Source organism: Mesitornis unicolor, unplaced genomic scaffold, assembly GCF_000695765.1.
Source record: "Mesitornis unicolor isolate BGI_N332 unplaced genomic scaffold, ASM69576v1 scaffold19262, whole genome shotgun sequence".
NCBI classification, from domain to species: domain Eukaryota; kingdom Metazoa; phylum Chordata; class Aves; order Mesitornithiformes; family Mesitornithidae; genus Mesitornis; species Mesitornis unicolor.
The window spans coordinates 9,424-28,514 of record NW_010170043.1 but is presented as its reverse complement, the minus strand read 5'-3'; the positions used below and the strand labels follow the sequence as shown (position 1 = coordinate 28,514).

Below are 19,091 nucleotides of genomic sequence, written 5' to 3'. Positions count from 1 at the left end.
GCACTCCGCTAGTTACAGGCCTCCAACCAGAATACTGAAGACTGATACCCTCCACACCTTTCCTGTCACTCTGTCTTGGAGGAGGCTGTTACCAGAGTTTACAATTCTAGGACTTTGGACTAAAACAAGAAAATCTCTGTAACTGCAACTAGTTTAAATAAATGTATACCAGTGTAATACCAGTGAAGCTTTAATAGCCTTAAATATTTTCTTCCTCATGCTAAATAAATATGCTTATCATGCCTAAAATACTTACTGTCGTTAGGCATTACAGCACATAACTCTGAAAGGACAGTCCCTGACAGGCACAATGTATAATGCATTAAGTACTCGTTCAGAGGTTACCCAGCATGTCAAAATCAGCAGCTTGATTAATCCCAGAGACACGGTCTGAAACGAAGGCGACAACACTGATTGTCCTCCCTTTTAACATCCCACCACCCCATAAGTGAGCAAGGATCTCGCAGTTAAGAAAACTGAGAGTGCTCTGTGCTGCGTAGAGCAGAGCTGCACAGCGCCCATCAGCCTGAGCCCGGATCCGGGCTGCCAGCACTGGCACTAATGGCTTCCTGCTCCTTTCTCAGCGCCCCATCTGCGTCAAGATTTGCACGAGGAGCTGCTTGTATAGTAACCATGACAACGATTTTGGAAAGAAGACTGTAAAAACTGTTACTCATGAGACCAAATTTTGCAGTTAAAAAAATCCAACACAGATTTGCAGATTGTTACTGGAATTTGCGCCCTTTTTCTTGGATTTAAACACGGAAAAATAAAAACCATTGACTTCAAGTCAAAAGATATAATCAACCAGGGGAATCCCTCAAGAAACTAGAGTCTGTCATGCTCTCTTGGTTCCAGTCAGGTTCCAAAATTTGAAATCAAATTACTGGCATGTTCAGCAGTCCTCTTAAAAATGCAACTGCCCAGTCTGGTAAGGCAGAAAGAAAAGTGTATCGCTATGTGAGACCATTAACCACACCTTACTGGATACTGGACACTTTGCACTGAAAATTCTGCATGCAATATTGGTTCTTCCGATTCCTCAGAAAAACTTCTGGTTTATATCTTAAGTTCCATTACTCACTTCTGCACTTCTGCCTCCCATCTGACTCTCACAGCAGACACAAATATAATAAAGCAAAAAGCTGCATTTACTTTTAAAAATAGGTTTATGAATTTTTCAAACTGGAAATGCCTTTTTGTATCACAATCTTGCCTCATTTGCTGACTTTTTAAAACCATCTTCCAGATAACATGACATGTTCTTTGTCATCAAAAAATAGGATCACATAAGGTGTGAAAGTAAAAGTGATGATGATTTGTCAAGATGTTACTTTTAATATTTTGTCTGGTATTTCTCTGACAGGAATAACACAGTGGTGTAAACTAATTTTCTGAGTGGAGATTTATGAATGGTGCTCCACATTTTAAGGGTTGCAGTTACAAACAGAGGCTTCTGTATCTTCTTCCTCATTCATGCTTCCTTGTACCCAGGAAGAGAGACTACCGAGATTATGAAAAAGGAAGGTGTCATTGATAATATTCAGTCAGGTTATTATTTCTGTTAAGATTACATTTTACAGCTTCACCAAATCTGAAAGATTTTTTTTAGATTTCTTAAGTTAAGGAGCACCTAAAACCTTCAGCTGAATTCCCAAAATAATCCATATTGACATGCAACAGATTAAAAAGATAGCAATGTTTGATATTAAACGCTATGTCAATACCAGACAACATATACTATGTTCATTTCTGCCCTTTATGACTTCAGTATAAAAATTTTGCGTAACTGTGATGTAAATTTTACACGTGATGCTATAATAATGTGCTGTCAGTCCTATTAAACAGATGTCTTGAAGTTTTAGGAGCTGAGAAATAGATTCTATGAAGTATTCTTTCCTTCCTTCACTTATATTATAAAAACATAAACCATATCTTACTGAATGCATTTTATACCAATTTAACTAATAATTTTTAGTTAAAAACAACCACATTTTTTTTTCTAAACAATTCTATCTTCTTGTTTTGGCGGTGTTTTTAGGTTTTTCAGCTAGGTAGAATATAAGCTTCCTTTGAGGTAGAAAAGGGCAGTGTGAAGAGTAAGAAAATCAGTACATCGCTTGTCAATTAAATTCGTATAAAAAGCAAAAATATACACACAGAAAAAGTTTAATATTGGTAACAGATTCTTCTATTATTTCACTTCAAACTTTTTACAAGTACTGTAAGATTTTTTTGGCACAGCAACTTACTTTACTTAAGGTTTTTTTGTTATAAAAGAAATTCTTTTACTATAGTAGTAACAAGATAATCAAACAGAAAGCAATTATAATTAAATGCACTTACACTAAGAACATGAAAATTCTACCAGGAATCTTTCGTCCCTTTCTGAAGATACATCCAAAACCTGAAAATAAATAACGAGCGATACACCTCTACGCTCCCTGCCCTCACTCCCTTCTCAGTATAATCACAACTTAAGATATAAAATGCAATACAATTCCTACCTCTTTCATTAAGGCTGTTCAGCACTGCTCTTTCAAGCTGTTCTTCTTCAGTAAGCCCACCCGTATAATCAAAATAGCTCCTTGGTGTTCTGTATTGATAACCTGGATAGTCATAATACTCTGTAAAATGAATACAAAATAAAGAAAATAAACTGCTACTCAGTAGGAGAGTGTGAAATCAGATATTATCTTTATGCTGTCTTTCTTCCACAAATTATTTTAATTCGTGAAAGAAAAAAATTATTAGGATTCAATTACTTACACAATATATGGCATGAATAAATTTCTAATTTTCAGAGCCAGATTATGGTAACAGGAGACAGAAAAACAACAGATAAAAGATGGGTCAAACATCCCTGTTTTTTATAACTGTTATAAGTAAGTGTCAGAGTTGCCATTTCTAAGAAGTCTCACACAGAAACTGAAAGACACATTTCCTCAGCTCCTTTTAACTGTCAACTCTTGTGCACCTTACTAATGTCACCAGGACAGCAACAACAAAACAGGTTTCAGGCTTTCCCCCATCTGTCTCTCACCTCCCCATAAACAATACAGGCCAATGTCATCATCAATTCAAGTAATGACTGGACCTACAAAACCCATGGGAAAAGATTCCTGGAAATTTTTTGTGGTAACATATACAGCTGATATTGTGCTGCTGCACAGCTACATGTGCCCTGGGGAAAAACCACCGCACCGCAGACCTCATCGAACGTCAGTCACTGAACGCTGCCTGTACGTCTGACAGCCAAGGCCTCCCCACCACGGGCAAAGATTGTCACCACCAAGCACAAACCAACCGTCACCCAGACACACAGGATTTAAAAGAACAAAAATTACTTGGCTAGAGAATTGAGTGAGACTTTCCTCCTTTTAACACAATCTGATCTTGCCGAGCACGACAAATCTAAACTGAGAAAAACTGAAAGTCCTGTTTTTCTACTCCATTTTCGCATCTACCAAATACAAAGCTTCAGGTGATATTTTCTCTTCCAGACAGCTGGACAAGGGATTCTGAAGAATCAAAGTACAGAAATTAGCTAGTTTCTTCCAGCTGATAGAAAATGTATACTATTTTTTGAAAATGAAAGAATTAGAAATATTTTTGTATGATAAAAGTACAGCACGTCATTTCCCTTTATTTTCAAATTATTCGCATCAATAACAGTTATCTCACTAGATGGATGGACCCCATGTGCAATCTTGTAGAGTTTCTGTGATTAGCAGCAAGCACAGAATGTGAAGTGAGAACTTAGAAAAGGATGTGTTACAGAAGAAAAATCCCACAGTCTAGAACTTTAACGCAAGTAGCAATAGCAATACTCTTAAAGTTACCCAGCGCAGGCAGGACAAATTGAACAGCGTGACTGCACACTCTTCTATAGAGGAGTATAGACATTTTTCTGGGTGTATTATGCAAATATAACAACATATATTTTATACACACATGCATGTCCATACGGATGTATGTATACATACATACATCATAGACACACAGAGGAAAAAATGTAATTCTCTCCATTTGCAGATCTTTCCTTTTTGGAACATACAACTGGCGCCAGGAGAATTTTCATATATCTGCAGTGAACATTTTGTATTATTCTCCAGTAACCTGAAATTCTGCCATTTCTCAAACGAGCGGCAGCTTCTTTGGTTAGAAAAGATTATTTTTTTTTAATCTGTATGAATTATAGTCATATGTTTAACAAACTTCAGAAGCCTTTAAGTCATACCGGCAAGTTGAAGAGACGTAATTCTGCAGGCAAGTAAAACTGACTGCAGGATGCCGTTTAGTTGTCTTGTACGTGTACACACTTCGGATGCCCCTCATTCTGATCTGCATTACGTTTATCTGAATGAACATTTTCTCAGCTACACCATTTCTTTTCTGGAGGCTTCAAAACTGCATGTATGAAGACTATAAAAATTCTGGTACTAAAAGCATGAAATCATCTGATGAAAGAAAAAGGATGTCATATCTTGTTCTACTACCGTAAATTTTTGTATGTTTGATGTTTTACACTGTCAGCAAGTTGTAAGTGCTCACAAAGTGGTAATCTTTTATTTCACAACAAGAAACAGTTGATTAACATCGACACATTCAAGGTAGTTCCTATTAGTCAAAATAAGTGTCCTAGTACTTTATTCACAAACTGCATTTAGAGCAAACCCAATTCAGTCACTAAATGTGTTAAAATTACATTTTAAGATTTTTTTCTTCTACAGTTGTTTCCTTGTATCGTTTCTTAATATCTGTTCTGATCATCACTTAATCTATTTCTCTATTTAAATTGGTATTTGGAAGCACATAGTAATAAATCAGCAATACCAGAAAATGAAAAATTAATTAGCCTGTGACACTAGATGGGTTTCGTAATTCACAAATGGCCAAATTCATTATAAGTCATACACCAAGCAAAAGGTTAAATCTTCCATAAGACCTCCGCCAATAGAATGAAAGAGAATTACAAAGTATACACACAGGGAATGAACGTAACATTTTTTTTTTAAATTGCAGTTTTAAATAATTTTAGAGACATTTATTTAGCACCACAAATAAAAAGGTATTTACAACTAAAGCCAAGCTTGGAAGACAGGACAATTCAGGTTAACCCTCTCCTTTATCTCCCTTTTGTCCACAACAACTCAAAGCAAGGCACAGTTACTTTGGGGACTGCCCAAGACATGCAAATAAACCCCAGACTTCCTTGTCAGCATTCTAAAGTCTTTTCCTCATGTGCTATGTAGTCCCCCATTGTGCCAGAAATATTACATAAAATCTCTTCTCTTTTCCCTGCTTCGGAAGAACTAGAAAATAAAAAGTAGAGGGCTATTCAGAATCTGCTCCTGTTCCACAAGGGTGGTCTTCTGCACCCACCCAAGCTCCAGGCAGCTGGTGCTTGTACAGTGGTTGCAATAGATTGTGGAGTTTAACTGTCAAGTACAAACTCTTCATCAGCCATTACAGTACCTGTTCAAATAGAAATCTTTACAGTTTCACCCACCCTGCTCCACTGGAATACCAAAGGAAGATTTGGCCTCTATGATCATGGAATGCAGAGCAATGCAAGCAGCACACTCAGGCTCTGGTGGGCTGAACAGTGCCTGTGGCTGGGTGAACATCCGTAACTGGGCTGAGACTGTCAGGCATGGAAACGGGTACCTCACGCTCATTGCACCATCATTGCTCACATCTTATTTCACTTCACAATACTGATTTTGTTTTATTTCCTTACTGGCCTTTTGATCAAGTGCTTTTTGACTTGAGAAGTGGAATAATGGAAATCCTGGGCAATTGTACTTCTAGGTTACAACGCTCGTTGTTGGTAGAGAAACTAGGTCAAGATCTTTTGGTTAGGGATTGCACAAAAAATGCTTCAAAAATATTCAAGGGCCCATAACCTTGCTTGTGGGAAATATTTAATGAAATATTAAAACTGGAGGTAGATCATGGAAGACAAAATCCACCATGAAGAATTAAAGCAGCACTGACCTTGGCTCACTGTGGCTCAGAGTAAGCAATCTCACTTATAAAAGACTATGAAAAACAGAAAACCTGCATAACTCAACATCAGAGAACCGTAAGAATGAAGGAACCTATCAAATGGTTTTCATATAAGCAACCACACAGACTACAACTTTTCAACCAGAGAGATAAGATAGTTGTGAGTATACGACTGAAGTCTATAAAACCATACGAATATGAGGAAAGTACATAAAGAATGAAGCTTAATTCTTCTCTGGGAAGGGAAACTAAATGTGCACCAAATGAAATTAGCAGCTAGCAGGTTCAAACCAAACAAAAACGACAGATTCTATACCAGGAAGTAAACTGTGAAATTCTTCCTCTGTGATGTTGTAGGTGTTACAAGAGTTCATGCTGATTGAAAGAGCTTTTGACAAATTCATGGAAGACAAATCTATCACACACTACTAAAGACAAAATTCCCCCATAAAACTTTCTGCTGAGAACATCTTTAAGCCACAAGCCACTGCACACCAGCAAATATTTGAGAGAGCTATCACTATATATTTATCCTGTTCTTACAGCAGATGCCTAGGCAAGAGTATAAATCACTGCAGGAGATAAGATACGCTAGGCTAAGATCCCTTAGCTTTGATCCAACACACAGTCTTTTTCACAGCTGGCTCCTCTTCCAGCCCTCCCAGACAAGGCGTCCACCTATTATTTATATACACTTCACAGATAACAACTCGATGTTCTGCATGGGAAGTGAATCAAATGTGCTACATTCAAAGTGTGCCAGTATTCCAACTATCCACCTATATACTGCGAAGATAGTCTACATTTATTCTTGTGAGGAGTGGGCTTTTTGCATGTATATTACTTGACTTACAAAAAGCTTTCAAAGGAAGAAGTTCATTGTCAGAGGCAAGGGGAGAGGGAAAACATCCTAGAATGGAACAGATAAATTTGCCAGATCAGGGCACATTTACCAAGGTTCAAAGGGCTGCTTTCAGGAGACAAAATTTTCCCCATGCTACACCTTCTGCAAAAGGGATAACATTTCCCCAGGGTAGCAATTTATGAAGCCATGACCTTAATTTGAGATTTAAAGCCTCTTGTACAAAATACACCCACACAGTCCCCTAAAAAGTAAAGGTAGGACGGCCAGAGAAGTGATATCATTTTAGCAAGTAGATATACGTGCAGAATATTTTGTATGTTATATATGTTTCCACTTAACTAGCTCCTCTATAGGCTTTCTATCATTAGCAAAAACGATTACTAAAGCTGCAATCATTTTTTAGGTAAGTGAGTGAGAATACTTACCCGAATAGTATTCCCTTGGCCGGGCAGGGACAGTGAATGAAGACATACCACCTAAATAGGAGAATTACGCATGCACCATTAGAATAAAATAATCACGGACTTTCTTCATAAAATACATAAATCAAATGTAAAGTACTCTTTCTTTCAGAGTCAGTTTCATAACATATAAATGTGAAACCACAGGTATCTATGATTTTTTTTTGTTTTGCATCAGTGAGAGAATATAGTATGGGTAAGCTTGTAGGTTGATCGAGATTTTACAGTAGTGTGCTGTGTTTAAGCAACATGTCCAGGTAGACTAGAAAAATGGACACCAACCTAATAAATGTTCTCCAGAACATGAAATGAATAATTTCTGCACTGAGACTGTACACTGGTAAAAACAGGCTAATGCACAGAAAACAGAGGACTGGAATAATACCGCACTGTTTCTGCTCTGCTACACAGGAGAAGATAAGCTGTTTACTGGAACACTCCTTCCTCCAGGTCTTAGTCACACAGCAACCTTCACAGCAGCAGGATCTCCTTAGCAAGTTCCACTAGCAGTACCACGGGTTTTGTCAAGAAGTCTTAGAATAATTCAGTCTGGAAGGGACCTCAGGTCCCCCGTCTAACTCCCACTCCCCTATTGGCAGTAGTAATCAACATGGAAACATACTGCGTTCTGGCATGTTTTTATGGCTTCACCACGCTTCATTTAAAGTCACATTTTCAGTGACATCTTATGTGAAACATTTGACTTGAAATAAACAATTTTTTAAAAGGGCAAAGGGTGTTCCTCGAAGTAAAAATATCTGAAAGACACATTTACTGGTTCTTATCATCCATATTAGAGAAAAAAAGCTCATTTTTTTTCTTCTGCATCCGCTTTAATAATCAGCATATCTTTCATTGCCTAAAAACCTGCTGGAACGGCCTGAATTCCTATGTGCAAGACTTACTGAATTTTAAAAACAAAAGTGTCTCTTAAGCAGATTTTAGAAATTGAACCAAATTATATACCTGTACAGGCTTTCATGATCTTTTTCAGAGGTCCCATAGTGTACATCAGTCCAACAAGAATCCCTGCCAGATGCCCAGCAAAAGAAGTCCTACAAAAAAGGAAAATCTTGTGAGGGACAGAAAGGAAGATTTTTGGTTTTTTCTTTTGTAGGGGTCCCGAAGGAGACGTGCAGAATTTGTTGTAACCAAGAAAGTCTCTGTGTGAGATCAAGCATAGGGAAATGTTTTGCCTGCAAGGACATGATGCCAGGTTTTCATTCTTCATAACTACCTCTAAACTGTTAAGTATACACAGTTACAAAAAAGTATCTAACATATACCCCGAAGAAGCTGGAAACCAATTGGAGAGATCATCTTAACTGCATGTTTAAAGGACAGAATACAGTTTCCCTAAAACCACATAAAGAGTTACTGAGGGAGGAAATTAGTTTTAATCTATAAAACAGTAAATCCACAGAATTATGCTGAAAAGTCTAAGTAGGATCTACCAAAACCACTTACAGTTTCAAGTGAAAGCACAAATGCAGAACTTTCTACTGCACTATCAATATTATCCTACAACTACTCTAAGATAAGCCTGAATGCAGATCTGCTGCGATCTTTGTAACGCAATGTCTTCAAAACACAAAGAATAAGTGAAATGTTGAGATCCAAATTCGCTTCTATACATACCAACAGTTTATTTTAGAAAAGATCACTGGCCATATAGAATGAAAAGGCTCTAGAGTCTTTTGAGAAATCGTCAACACGGAAGCGGATGTTTACAACAAATAAGATTTGCTCCAAGTATTGCCATGACTATGGGGTAGTCAAATTCATAAACCACTTTTCAGCATTCAATTTAAGAGTGAAACTCTTCTGTGTTTCATCAGGTTTAAACATTAATTAAGAGTAAAATATTTTGAGTTTAACCAGATTTAAACACGCTTTGAAAACTGCTCACCTCTATTATGAAGTTAGAGAAGCCAATACGCTAAACATTAAGATTTCCTAGTATATGCAATTATAAATAACTCAGTTCAGTGGATTGATACTGGTTGCCCAAAGATTCAAGTAATATAAGCTTTGTTTTGCCTTTATAAAGCAGAAATTAAACTTCTGTTAATCTAAAACTAGATTTAAACATGATGCTTTTTACGTTCCAGTCAGAAATCCAGGAGAGTTAGACAGATGATAGCACATACGCTCATGACACCACAACTTCCAGGCATCACTCACAAAAATAGACGAGAAAAGGCATTTGTCACTAGAGGGAGATAAAGATCAAATCTAAATTCACTCTTTTGCCACTTAACCACAAACGTCTACTCTGTTATGTAGAGCTGTGATTCTCTCCCATAAGTAACCAACTTTTTAGAAGGAGTAACACACAAATGCTGATGTGAAAACGAAGAAAGAAGTAGGAAGTAGTACCAAAGCAAAGTACCTATAAGGAACTACTTTTCCAAACAGATTTTTTTTTGGAACAGATTTTCCAAAGTTGTGAAAAGAACATGCCTGCCTTAGAAAACGTTTGTACACAGAAAACATTAGATAATTCAAGGTGCCTTACTCTAGAAATCACCACGAGACTGATTCACCTATATTCCTGTCAGTGTTTTAAACAAATTTGATGCTCACTTTGAGCACAGTGTTAAGCACAAAACCGTTCCTCAAAACTCAAAATGAAGGTCTTTGCTTGCAATCCAGTGAAGGTGAATAGTTACACAATATGAATAATCAATAACCTTCAACTTCAAAAAGTCTTTAGAGGGGTAATTTCCCCTTCACGTCTATTGAACAGGTTAGTGTCCTCAATGCCTAAACTGTTGACTGTTGACTGTTTAATTATGAAATATATTCAAGGAGTAAAAAATGTTTAAACAGGGTTTTCTAAATAAAAAATAGACAGTCACACATAAATACTACCACTGACATGCAGAAAATGAGTACATTTGATAAATCACATCAAATTTTTACCACATGCTGTCATAAAATTAATTTGAGTGTGATCAATAGTAACACCTTGCTACTTGTAATTACTAAGGATAAGCAGTTCTGGAGAGTACAAAAAGACAGCTTCCCTAACATTAACGAAATGCAGCCAAGCGAAGCAACCACCACTTAATTTTAGAATGTGTTACATTGTCGTTTACTCAAGTGGTAACTTAATACCTTTTTTTGCTAACACTTGGTATCATTTATATTATGGAAAGCATCTTTATAGATACTTTTCAAATGTAACAACTTAAACATACAGATAACAGGCAATGTAAAAATCAAGCAGTTTTATTTAAAAACATTAACATTGCCAAAACAAATTAAAAAATATAACTATGCAGCAAAGTTTTGAAGTAGTTAACTTGTGTCTTTTCCCAGCTGTTTTGAGGATGGGCAAGGTTTCAGAGGACTGTAAGGGCATTTCTGTACCCATTCTTAAGCAGGGAAAAAGGGGAAAAAAAAAAAAAAAAGAGAAAGAGAAATAGATAAGGAGGAGGTCTGCAGTCAGAAGATTACAGACTAATCACTTTTCCTGCTGATTAATAAAGAAACATTGACAGAGTTTTTTTGCATAGTACAATTTTCAGTTTCTGTAATACAAGATGAACTTCAAATGGGAATAAAACCAGGGTTCTTGACTTTTTAAATTGCATGTTTTTTCTCTAAATTTCAATGAGCTTTATCAATATTAACTAATCTTCTCCCTGGCACAAAGAAATTCAAATGATGTCTCATTTAACTTCTTATTTTAAAAATGTAGATATCCCCTGAGATCTCATCTCAGCCATTCACTTCATACTAATGATAATTTTGCAATATCTCTGAACACTGCGTCCTGAAGACATTTACCACCAAACTGATGTGCGTGTTACTTCAGAATTTCTAAACAGAATTAATGACACTTTTTCATTTGGCTGTGCAGCTTCCATGAAAGCTGGTATGACTAGAGGGATAGCCCCTTGGAGTGTATTTACTTTCCATGTAAATACATGTAAATCATGATTCCGACCCAATGTTAACAAGCCTCTCAGGATTAATTTTTACTTTAATACTTTTCCAGTATCCTTACAATGAAGCCAACTCATTTCCACACTGTCGGTGAATTTATCCTGAACTGTTCCAATGCTGTGGTGTCAGTCACCTGACCCAACAAGTGAAAACAGAGCAAGAAAGTCTACACCTATCACTTAAATTCCGTAACTTCCGAAAAGCAATCTCTGGGTCCGGCAGGCATTATTATTTATGCATGCAATTCTACCACAGGACAAAGCCACTTATTTAGCCACAAAAGTATGTCTTCAGCTCAAGCCATTGCTGCAGTCTTTTGTGAAAAGATCTTATTTCCATGCCATGTCCTGCTCCAAGGCTAGGAAGCATGCGTTCACTGAACAAGCAAAGGAATACAATCAAAGTGACACACTACAGGAATCTAGACCAAACTCATTTTTGAATAGTTAATTTTTTTGAGACCATGGTAATCAAATCCATGTATTTATACATAGTCTATTTCCAAATTAACACAAGTGCAGTCACCTGCCCTACGTAACTTGCTACAAAATTTAATCTTGCTTAGAAAGCAGGTCACAGTCCATTTACTAGTATTAAAAAATCTACCTGAATGCAAATTAGACGACTGCATAAATCAACTTCTTTTACACAGCCCTGTACAGGAAAATACCATTGCTCCTTTAAATGGAAACGGGAAACTTGCTAGTCATTTTGTAACACGCTGGGAAAATACCACAGAAAAGTAAGAGCTAAGTTTGACAAAAGAATGAAAGCCTTTAACATGGCTCTCACCCCGTAACACCATTCCTGTCAAATCTGGAGGTTTTTTGGTTGATTGGTTATTCTAAGCCCTTTTGTTCCTGAGGAGCAGTTCTCATCAATAAACAGCATAATAAATAGCTCAACAGTAAATCTGACTGATAACCAGTGATGACTCAGTGATATCCCTAAGCATTAAACAAGTGAGAAATTTAAAAAGCAGATTAAATGGGGAAATAGATACACACTAAAGATCTCATGAGGTTACGTTTACTAGAGCTATGCAAAATATTTGTATTCACACCAGACATTGTACCATGGTTGAGACTGAGAATAGTAGAAGGCAAAATGATCAAAATTTAAAACCAGATTTGTCAAAATATGTTCTTATCGTTTCAAATATATATAAATTAAGCTTTGTGGGTGTTGGTTTTGTTTGGTTTGGCATTTTTTGTTTGGGTTTTTTTATGAAAAGCTCAGTATTCCTACTATGTTTATCTGTTTTGACCATGATCTGCTTTGAGATTTTGACTTCATGTGGATCCTTGAACCCAGGTGAAATGAAACAACAAGTAACCACCATTGTTGATTTATTATACATTACAATTCTATAACGTTTTCAATGCTTATGACAATGATCTGCATCACCATTGCCAAATGACCTGTTGCTGTGCCCTTGTTCTTGTGCGGGATAGTTCTCAGCTTGCAAATTCTTCCCTTTTTTAAAGACGAAGAATTCCAATAAGCAACTTAAGTTTTCAAAAAAATAAAAAAGTCAAGAGAACTAGCTCAGATCAACACTTTCCAATATAGTTTATTTAGAAAAAGTTATTAAGAGAAACTTGGAAACAAACTTAAGGCTAGAACTAAGTAGTTCTACACTAGTGTAGAAAACAAAAAACTCACGTAAGGATTATACATTTTATGTATTGCATCGTGCACGGATCCTGAAAACATTATCAGACACCTGAAAGTAAGGAACTATAAAGCCTACCAAAACACAGGTCAAAAGGAGGTTTAGAGAAATGCCAGTCAGTTTTCAGAGACGCAGTGAGCTACAGAAACATTAGACATTTTTGAGATCCTCTGAACTGCAGAATAGGAAGTCTTGCTATTTCTGACAAACTGCAAAAAGAGCAATTCTGGACAGTCAGAATATCAAACCTCAACACTTCTGAACATTATAAAAATAGCATCCTCTACTCTACTCCACTCCTAGCTTTCCATTCTCCTATTGTTTTCATTCTTTGTTACTCTTAACTTTCTGCAAAAGAAGTTTGAAAAAAAATGTAATGTCCAGCTTCCAACCTCAAAGTGCCGTCTTTGTCAATCTGACAAATATTTGAGTTAGTTCAGAAACAACCTGGAAAAGGAGCTTTTCCTTTAACAATGAGTACAGGTAAAGCACCTCCATGCAAAAGGGATACATGACTTAAGACACCACACGTCCAATTCTGGAAGAGGTATAGAGATTAAATGTAAGATAAATTTTCATGTGCCTGTTCTTCCATCAAAGAAATAATCCCAAGGATTGCTATACAAAGCCTACATCTCAATACCCGTACTTTACAGAAGCCAAAGATTAGAAGGATATCACACATCTCTTAAAATTTCCCCATAACAAAATCATTAATGAGAAAGAAAAGAATTAACAGATGGCAGTAAAACCCTAAATCCTCTCCTGGCACACAAATCAAAGTTTTCAATAGCTTCAGTATTACTTTTGAATCCTTCATTGGTTATGGATTCTCAGGTGATTCTGATCATTCCACTAAAGCAGCTCCAAACTTACTGCACATCTTTCTGACTGGACAGAATTCTGTCCCAATCACTGACCTCTTATCTATTAAAAACGAAATCATGCAACTTGATCTACAAAGGGACACCATTTAATCAGACACTTCAAATATTACAGCAGGCCCTCAGCACACAGATGAGCGTGGAAGAGCAATGCTCTGCGAGCTGCAAGTGTTACAGTTCATTTCAAGGCAGCTGGCAGTTACTAATTAAACATGTTGTTCTGGGATGTCAATTTCTGTAGATCACTACTTGTTTTCTGTGGCCTCCATTGTTGTTGAAGTGATGTGAAATTGTCCCAGCTATCAAGAGTGCATGTAACATTGTGGAGGTTCTTTAGAACAGGCAGCAGTCTAAGCTTCCACAAAACTATGAAAATGTTTTTGACATTATTTCTGGATCTTCTGTACACTTTCTACCCCAAAGACATTTCTACAGTAACATAACTGAAAAATAGCAGCACCCAACCACTAAATTCATGTTTTTACTCTACCAGATACAGTGTGATATGCTTACGGTTTTACTTCAGACATAATGTTCTTTCATTATTCTTTAATAATAAAATAAGCAGTAATATTAAACATATCAACAAATAAAAACTATGTTCAGCTATCATGACAGTTCTTCTTTTTCAGGAGAATGTTTTTAATGCACTGAAAACCTTGGTTTTATACTTGTGGTAATGCCATGCAAGTGACCTCTCAGCTCACACTTAAAATAGCATTTGGAACAGAGCACTTTGTAGTTCTGTCTTTTAAAGTAGGATTCCTTGCTGTAGTCAATTGGGCAGCAGGTCATAAAGCAATAAAAACAGTGTTTAACATAAGCAATATTTGAATTCTCATTCTGGTCTAGGAAATGTTCTATCTGCTATATCACAGTTGTTACAGTATCTGACGGGGAATATGTCAGTATCGTTCACCCCTTTTTAAAATAAATCTTTCTGAAAATTGGGAAATTGTATATAAACTGTGGCTTGGTAGTTTGTAAGTTTGGTGTCTGTACTTTGCATATATTCTCCAGTATGACTGACAGTTATAAAATATTATACAAGAAAATTTCTGACTTGCAGTTAGGACCCCAGAAATCAAACCGCCAAAGAAGGGAAAGACGCTATTCTCAGAGACAGGGGCAAATGAACTGTGCTGGCAGAACTGAGCACACAGGAAAACAGGGGGATGATCAGCAAGACTGCAGGACAGTGAAACTGCATAAAATTTACATAACGCTGGATGATAGCTTTCTGCTAAATTAGAGGAGTGACTACAAGAAATGGACAGAAGGGACTAGGACAGAAATAGCAAGTAAACAGTGGAGCGCTGTTTTGCTAATGAAGCCTTGGCACTACAGTGTATTAGTTTGGTTACTTTGCTGGAAACACATCCCTTTTCCCTGTCCATCAACTCCCATTATCTTCCCTCAAATAACTGGTAATACCTTCTGGGCACAGTATTTAAGTTTTTTTAATTTTGAAATGTGCTCAAAATAGAGGGTGTCAAGGAAAAAAGCAGACTGTAGCCTCGACACGTAATTGTAGCCCCAGCACTCCATGTGGATACCAGCTAACACTACAGATACCTCACGACACATTTCAAACTACTTCAGATAGCCCAAATCTCTTCTCCGAACTTTGAAATATTAAAAGCACTTACCCGGGTGAGATTAAATGAATAGCCACCAGCTCCACCCAACAAGCATATTTACTGGGTATCTGCAATCCAAAGACGCTGTTGACTCTTCCAGGATTGTAATGGTTGTTAAGAACTTTCAAAGCAAACAAGACTCCTGCAGACAAAAAGAAATCACATGAAGACAGATGCACTTGTGCTCAAATAATAAAGAAATGCAAACAACTTTACTACTGAAACTGAAGGACCTCGCAGTTTCACAGCACCATGAAGCATACTGTTGCATGCCAGAACAACAGTTCTAAGCTGTTCTGGCATTTATACTTTTCAGTGACATAAAAAAAAAAGAAACTACGGATAAAAATTTACATATTTACATATTTACATAGCAGCCACTTCTAAGTTGCCTTTTAATATGCCTACTCACCACAGCTATTCAGGTATTCAAAGCAATGCAATTTTAAATAGGAATTCTAGTTGAAATAATGAACAAAATTCTTGAACTAAAAAGTTCCATGAGTTGAGAAAAGCAATTACTGAAAACAAGACAGATACATGTGAAGCTCAACAGTAGGCTCAAATTCTGAATTAATGGAAAATTGTCTTACATATACTCCAGAATCACTTGTTTCTGAAAAAAAAGTAGATAAATCACCTTTAATTGCAATAAATAATCATTCATTTCTAATCGACTGCAACTGTTTTAACATGCAAGCAATAGCCAATACAACAGAATGAATGCACATAATTTACTGGAACTTTCAAGATGCTTTTGAAAAAGTTCCTCTCAAGAGAAAGCTCAAACAGTTGTCTGGAAAAAAAATCTGACAAATCAAAAAGTATAAGATTTTACATTAAAAATATAGCAGAGTTGAACATTAATACAGACATATTAAATAAAAACATGAAAAAGGTTTCCCTCCCCTTCTAACACCATAGAAAACAAGATACCAAAAACCCTTAATCTATCCAGTGATATAAATACTGCTATCCTAGGATCAAATATAAACAGGAATGTGTGTATGCACATACACATGCTCATGCAATCTGCTGCAGATAAAACTGGACTTGTTCAGAAACTATAAATCTACTAAAGGGGAGAAATAGTCAATAGCAGCAGTGTAGTTTAGGAGTCATCTCTGTCCAATTCATCCTTGGCTCACCAGAATTCTGTCTGTACAGGTTCAATTTACTTTGGTTTTTTTGTTGGTTTTGGGGTTTTTTTTTAAGTTTAAGTGACCATTGGAAATGCCTGTCCTGGTGTATTGTCAGGTATCGTCCATGTGAACAAGGGGCAGGTCTGTTTCATCCATTTAAAATAAAATTTAAAAAAAAAAATCCAGGCATCCTAAAACTCTTAAAACGTGTTAAAGCAAATGAGTAATTAATATACATAAATTGTCTCTTAAAGAAATAGTTATCAGAAAAATATTCGTATTTTATTCAACAGCTGTTCCATATACATGCACTTGCCTCAACTGAAGAGAGATTACCTATGCCGAAGGTCACACTGAGAACATTAAAGATTTAGAAAGAGTAACAATGGACACTAACTCTGTCAGAGCTTCCTTAACCTGCTGCCCAAGTAACGGCCAAATATTCACGCGCATAGGCTCCAGTCCCTCATTTCCAAGCTTTGCATACCCCAAATATGCTGCAGAAGTGACATCAGAACAGAGCTGTCCTTGAGCACGGGCAGCCAGACCCCTCAGGGGAAGAGGCTGCACCCAGGGCCCCTACAGGCACTGTAACGGTCAATATTAGAACTGGGCACATCTCATTAGCAAAGGGTGAGTGACCAGAGTATATCTGAAGCTCCAAATGAGTAACTACCAGAATATTCCAGCTTGCTGAGTTCCAACTCAGATACCACAGGGAACCCTCAGAGATGCTGAAGCACCTTTCTCAGAGGCTGAAAAGAAGGGCTTGCCTTCTAATGCTAAGTCCCAATGACAGCAAGGAAAAATCCTACACATCTAGAAGAGCAGTGCTACTTCTCCATTTGACGGCCGATTTTTTGAAGAGGAGTTCATTGACTTGAAACTTTGATTTCCTAAATGAGAAGACAAGACCGTTACTGGAAGATGATCAAAATTAGGGGCCTGGATGTTACTTACAGAAGCAAATCTAGAGTAGACACTCTAAAGACAATCATGAAAAATGTGTAATTTGAAGATAAAAATTTTAAAGTGTACACTTAGTACCAGAAAAGACGTTCAGAAATAATAATAGCAAAGTGATAGGCTTTTCTAGAACCCACCTAAAAAGCATTATTGACATCAGAAAATGAAAAGCTTCAGACGTCAGTCAGCGGCAACTAAACACAAAACATGATTCTATGGATGACCGTATTTTTCATGTTGTTGGGTAAAGACATTGCTGGTCACAAGAACATGAACTCATGCACATAATGTTCATATCCAGAGTGCATGCTTTAAATTAAAAAACAGGATAACTTTACTGGCATACCACCTACATACATGCATATGGAGGTACACCTATCCATTTTCTGCATTCAACAAATATTGCCATACAATGACTATAAATATTAACTTCATATATGTAAACTGGACCAACTACATGCCTTACCTGAAAAACCTACAGCACAATTCATTCCATATGAAGGATCATCCAGAATTTTCACAAGCATGAATTCGAGCACCATATAAACAACTCCAGTCAGCACTGAAAATACTGCAATTATGTATGCAAACCACATGCTCTTAAGCTTTTTTTCCAACATCATCCCTTTCCAAAGCATGGAAATCATGTTATAATACAAATGCCAGTCATCTGCATGGTGGACAGGAGAAAGCAGTAAACGCTGCCAGTTCTTTCTGTAGAAGCCTTCATTTACACTGATACACACTTCAGGCAGTGGCCTTACAGGATTCAGAAAAAGAAAAATATTCAGTACAAGTACCCCAAGGGTAACAGAAGGAATGTTCTGGAGTCCAACTTGAGAAATTTGAAAAAGCAGCAAAAGCAGTCCAGTATTGACTCTTCCCTGCCTTCGTTGCATTATTGCTTCTTATTCAAAGAAATGTGAAGGTGATTCCAATTTCTGGTCTTTCGTTTGAATTCAAAATGGTCCAAGTTTGGAAAATTCTGAAAGAAGAAAGATAACTGCATTATTATACACACAGGGGAGTTTTCAAGGTTTATACAGATAATCCAGACAAGCATTGTGAGAAAAAGGAGTCTGCAACCTCTCTTTCATGTCCCTGGATAGGCTTTACTTTATACAATTCCTGGGTGTTCTAGACATGTTCTCATTAATATCCTGATTCGCTCACAATTATTAAAATTTCAGGAAGGAAACCAGTTAAAAAAATCTTCTCTAGAGAAGATTTTCTCTTCTTTGCTACATACTTTTTTTTTAATGACCATTTTTCCAACTTTTACAAATATTCAACACAAACTAAGAATGAAAATTAAAAGTTACTTTTTGAAATTCTTCTCAGAGGACTGGAAGAGCTGCCGTACGAAGGCAGGCTGAGAAAACTGTGCCTGTTCAGCCTTGGGAAGAGAAGGCTTAGGGGGGACCTTATTACCATGGACCAGTACATAAAGGGTGTCTACCAAGAAGACGGAGACTCCCTTTTCACAAGGAGT

At 36.8% G+C, this 19,091-nt stretch overlaps 1 protein-coding gene across 1 annotated transcript; it reads right to left on the bottom strand.

The window, feature by feature from the left end:
* Nucleotides 1-2,507: 2,507 nt before the first annotated feature.
* Nucleotides 2,508-18,498, bottom strand: RHBDD1 (rhomboid domain containing 1; the record flags this gene model as incomplete). The annotated part of the gene is made up of 5 exons (XM_010179569.1): nt 18,066-18,498; nt 15,501-15,633; nt 8,305-8,393; nt 7,303-7,353; nt 2,508-2,627 (listed from the first exon to the last, which is right to left on the bottom strand). Coding segments are annotated over exons 1-5 (826 nt in total), but the record flags the coding sequence as incomplete, so codon positions are not given.
* Nucleotides 18,499-19,091: the final 593 nt, after the last annotated feature.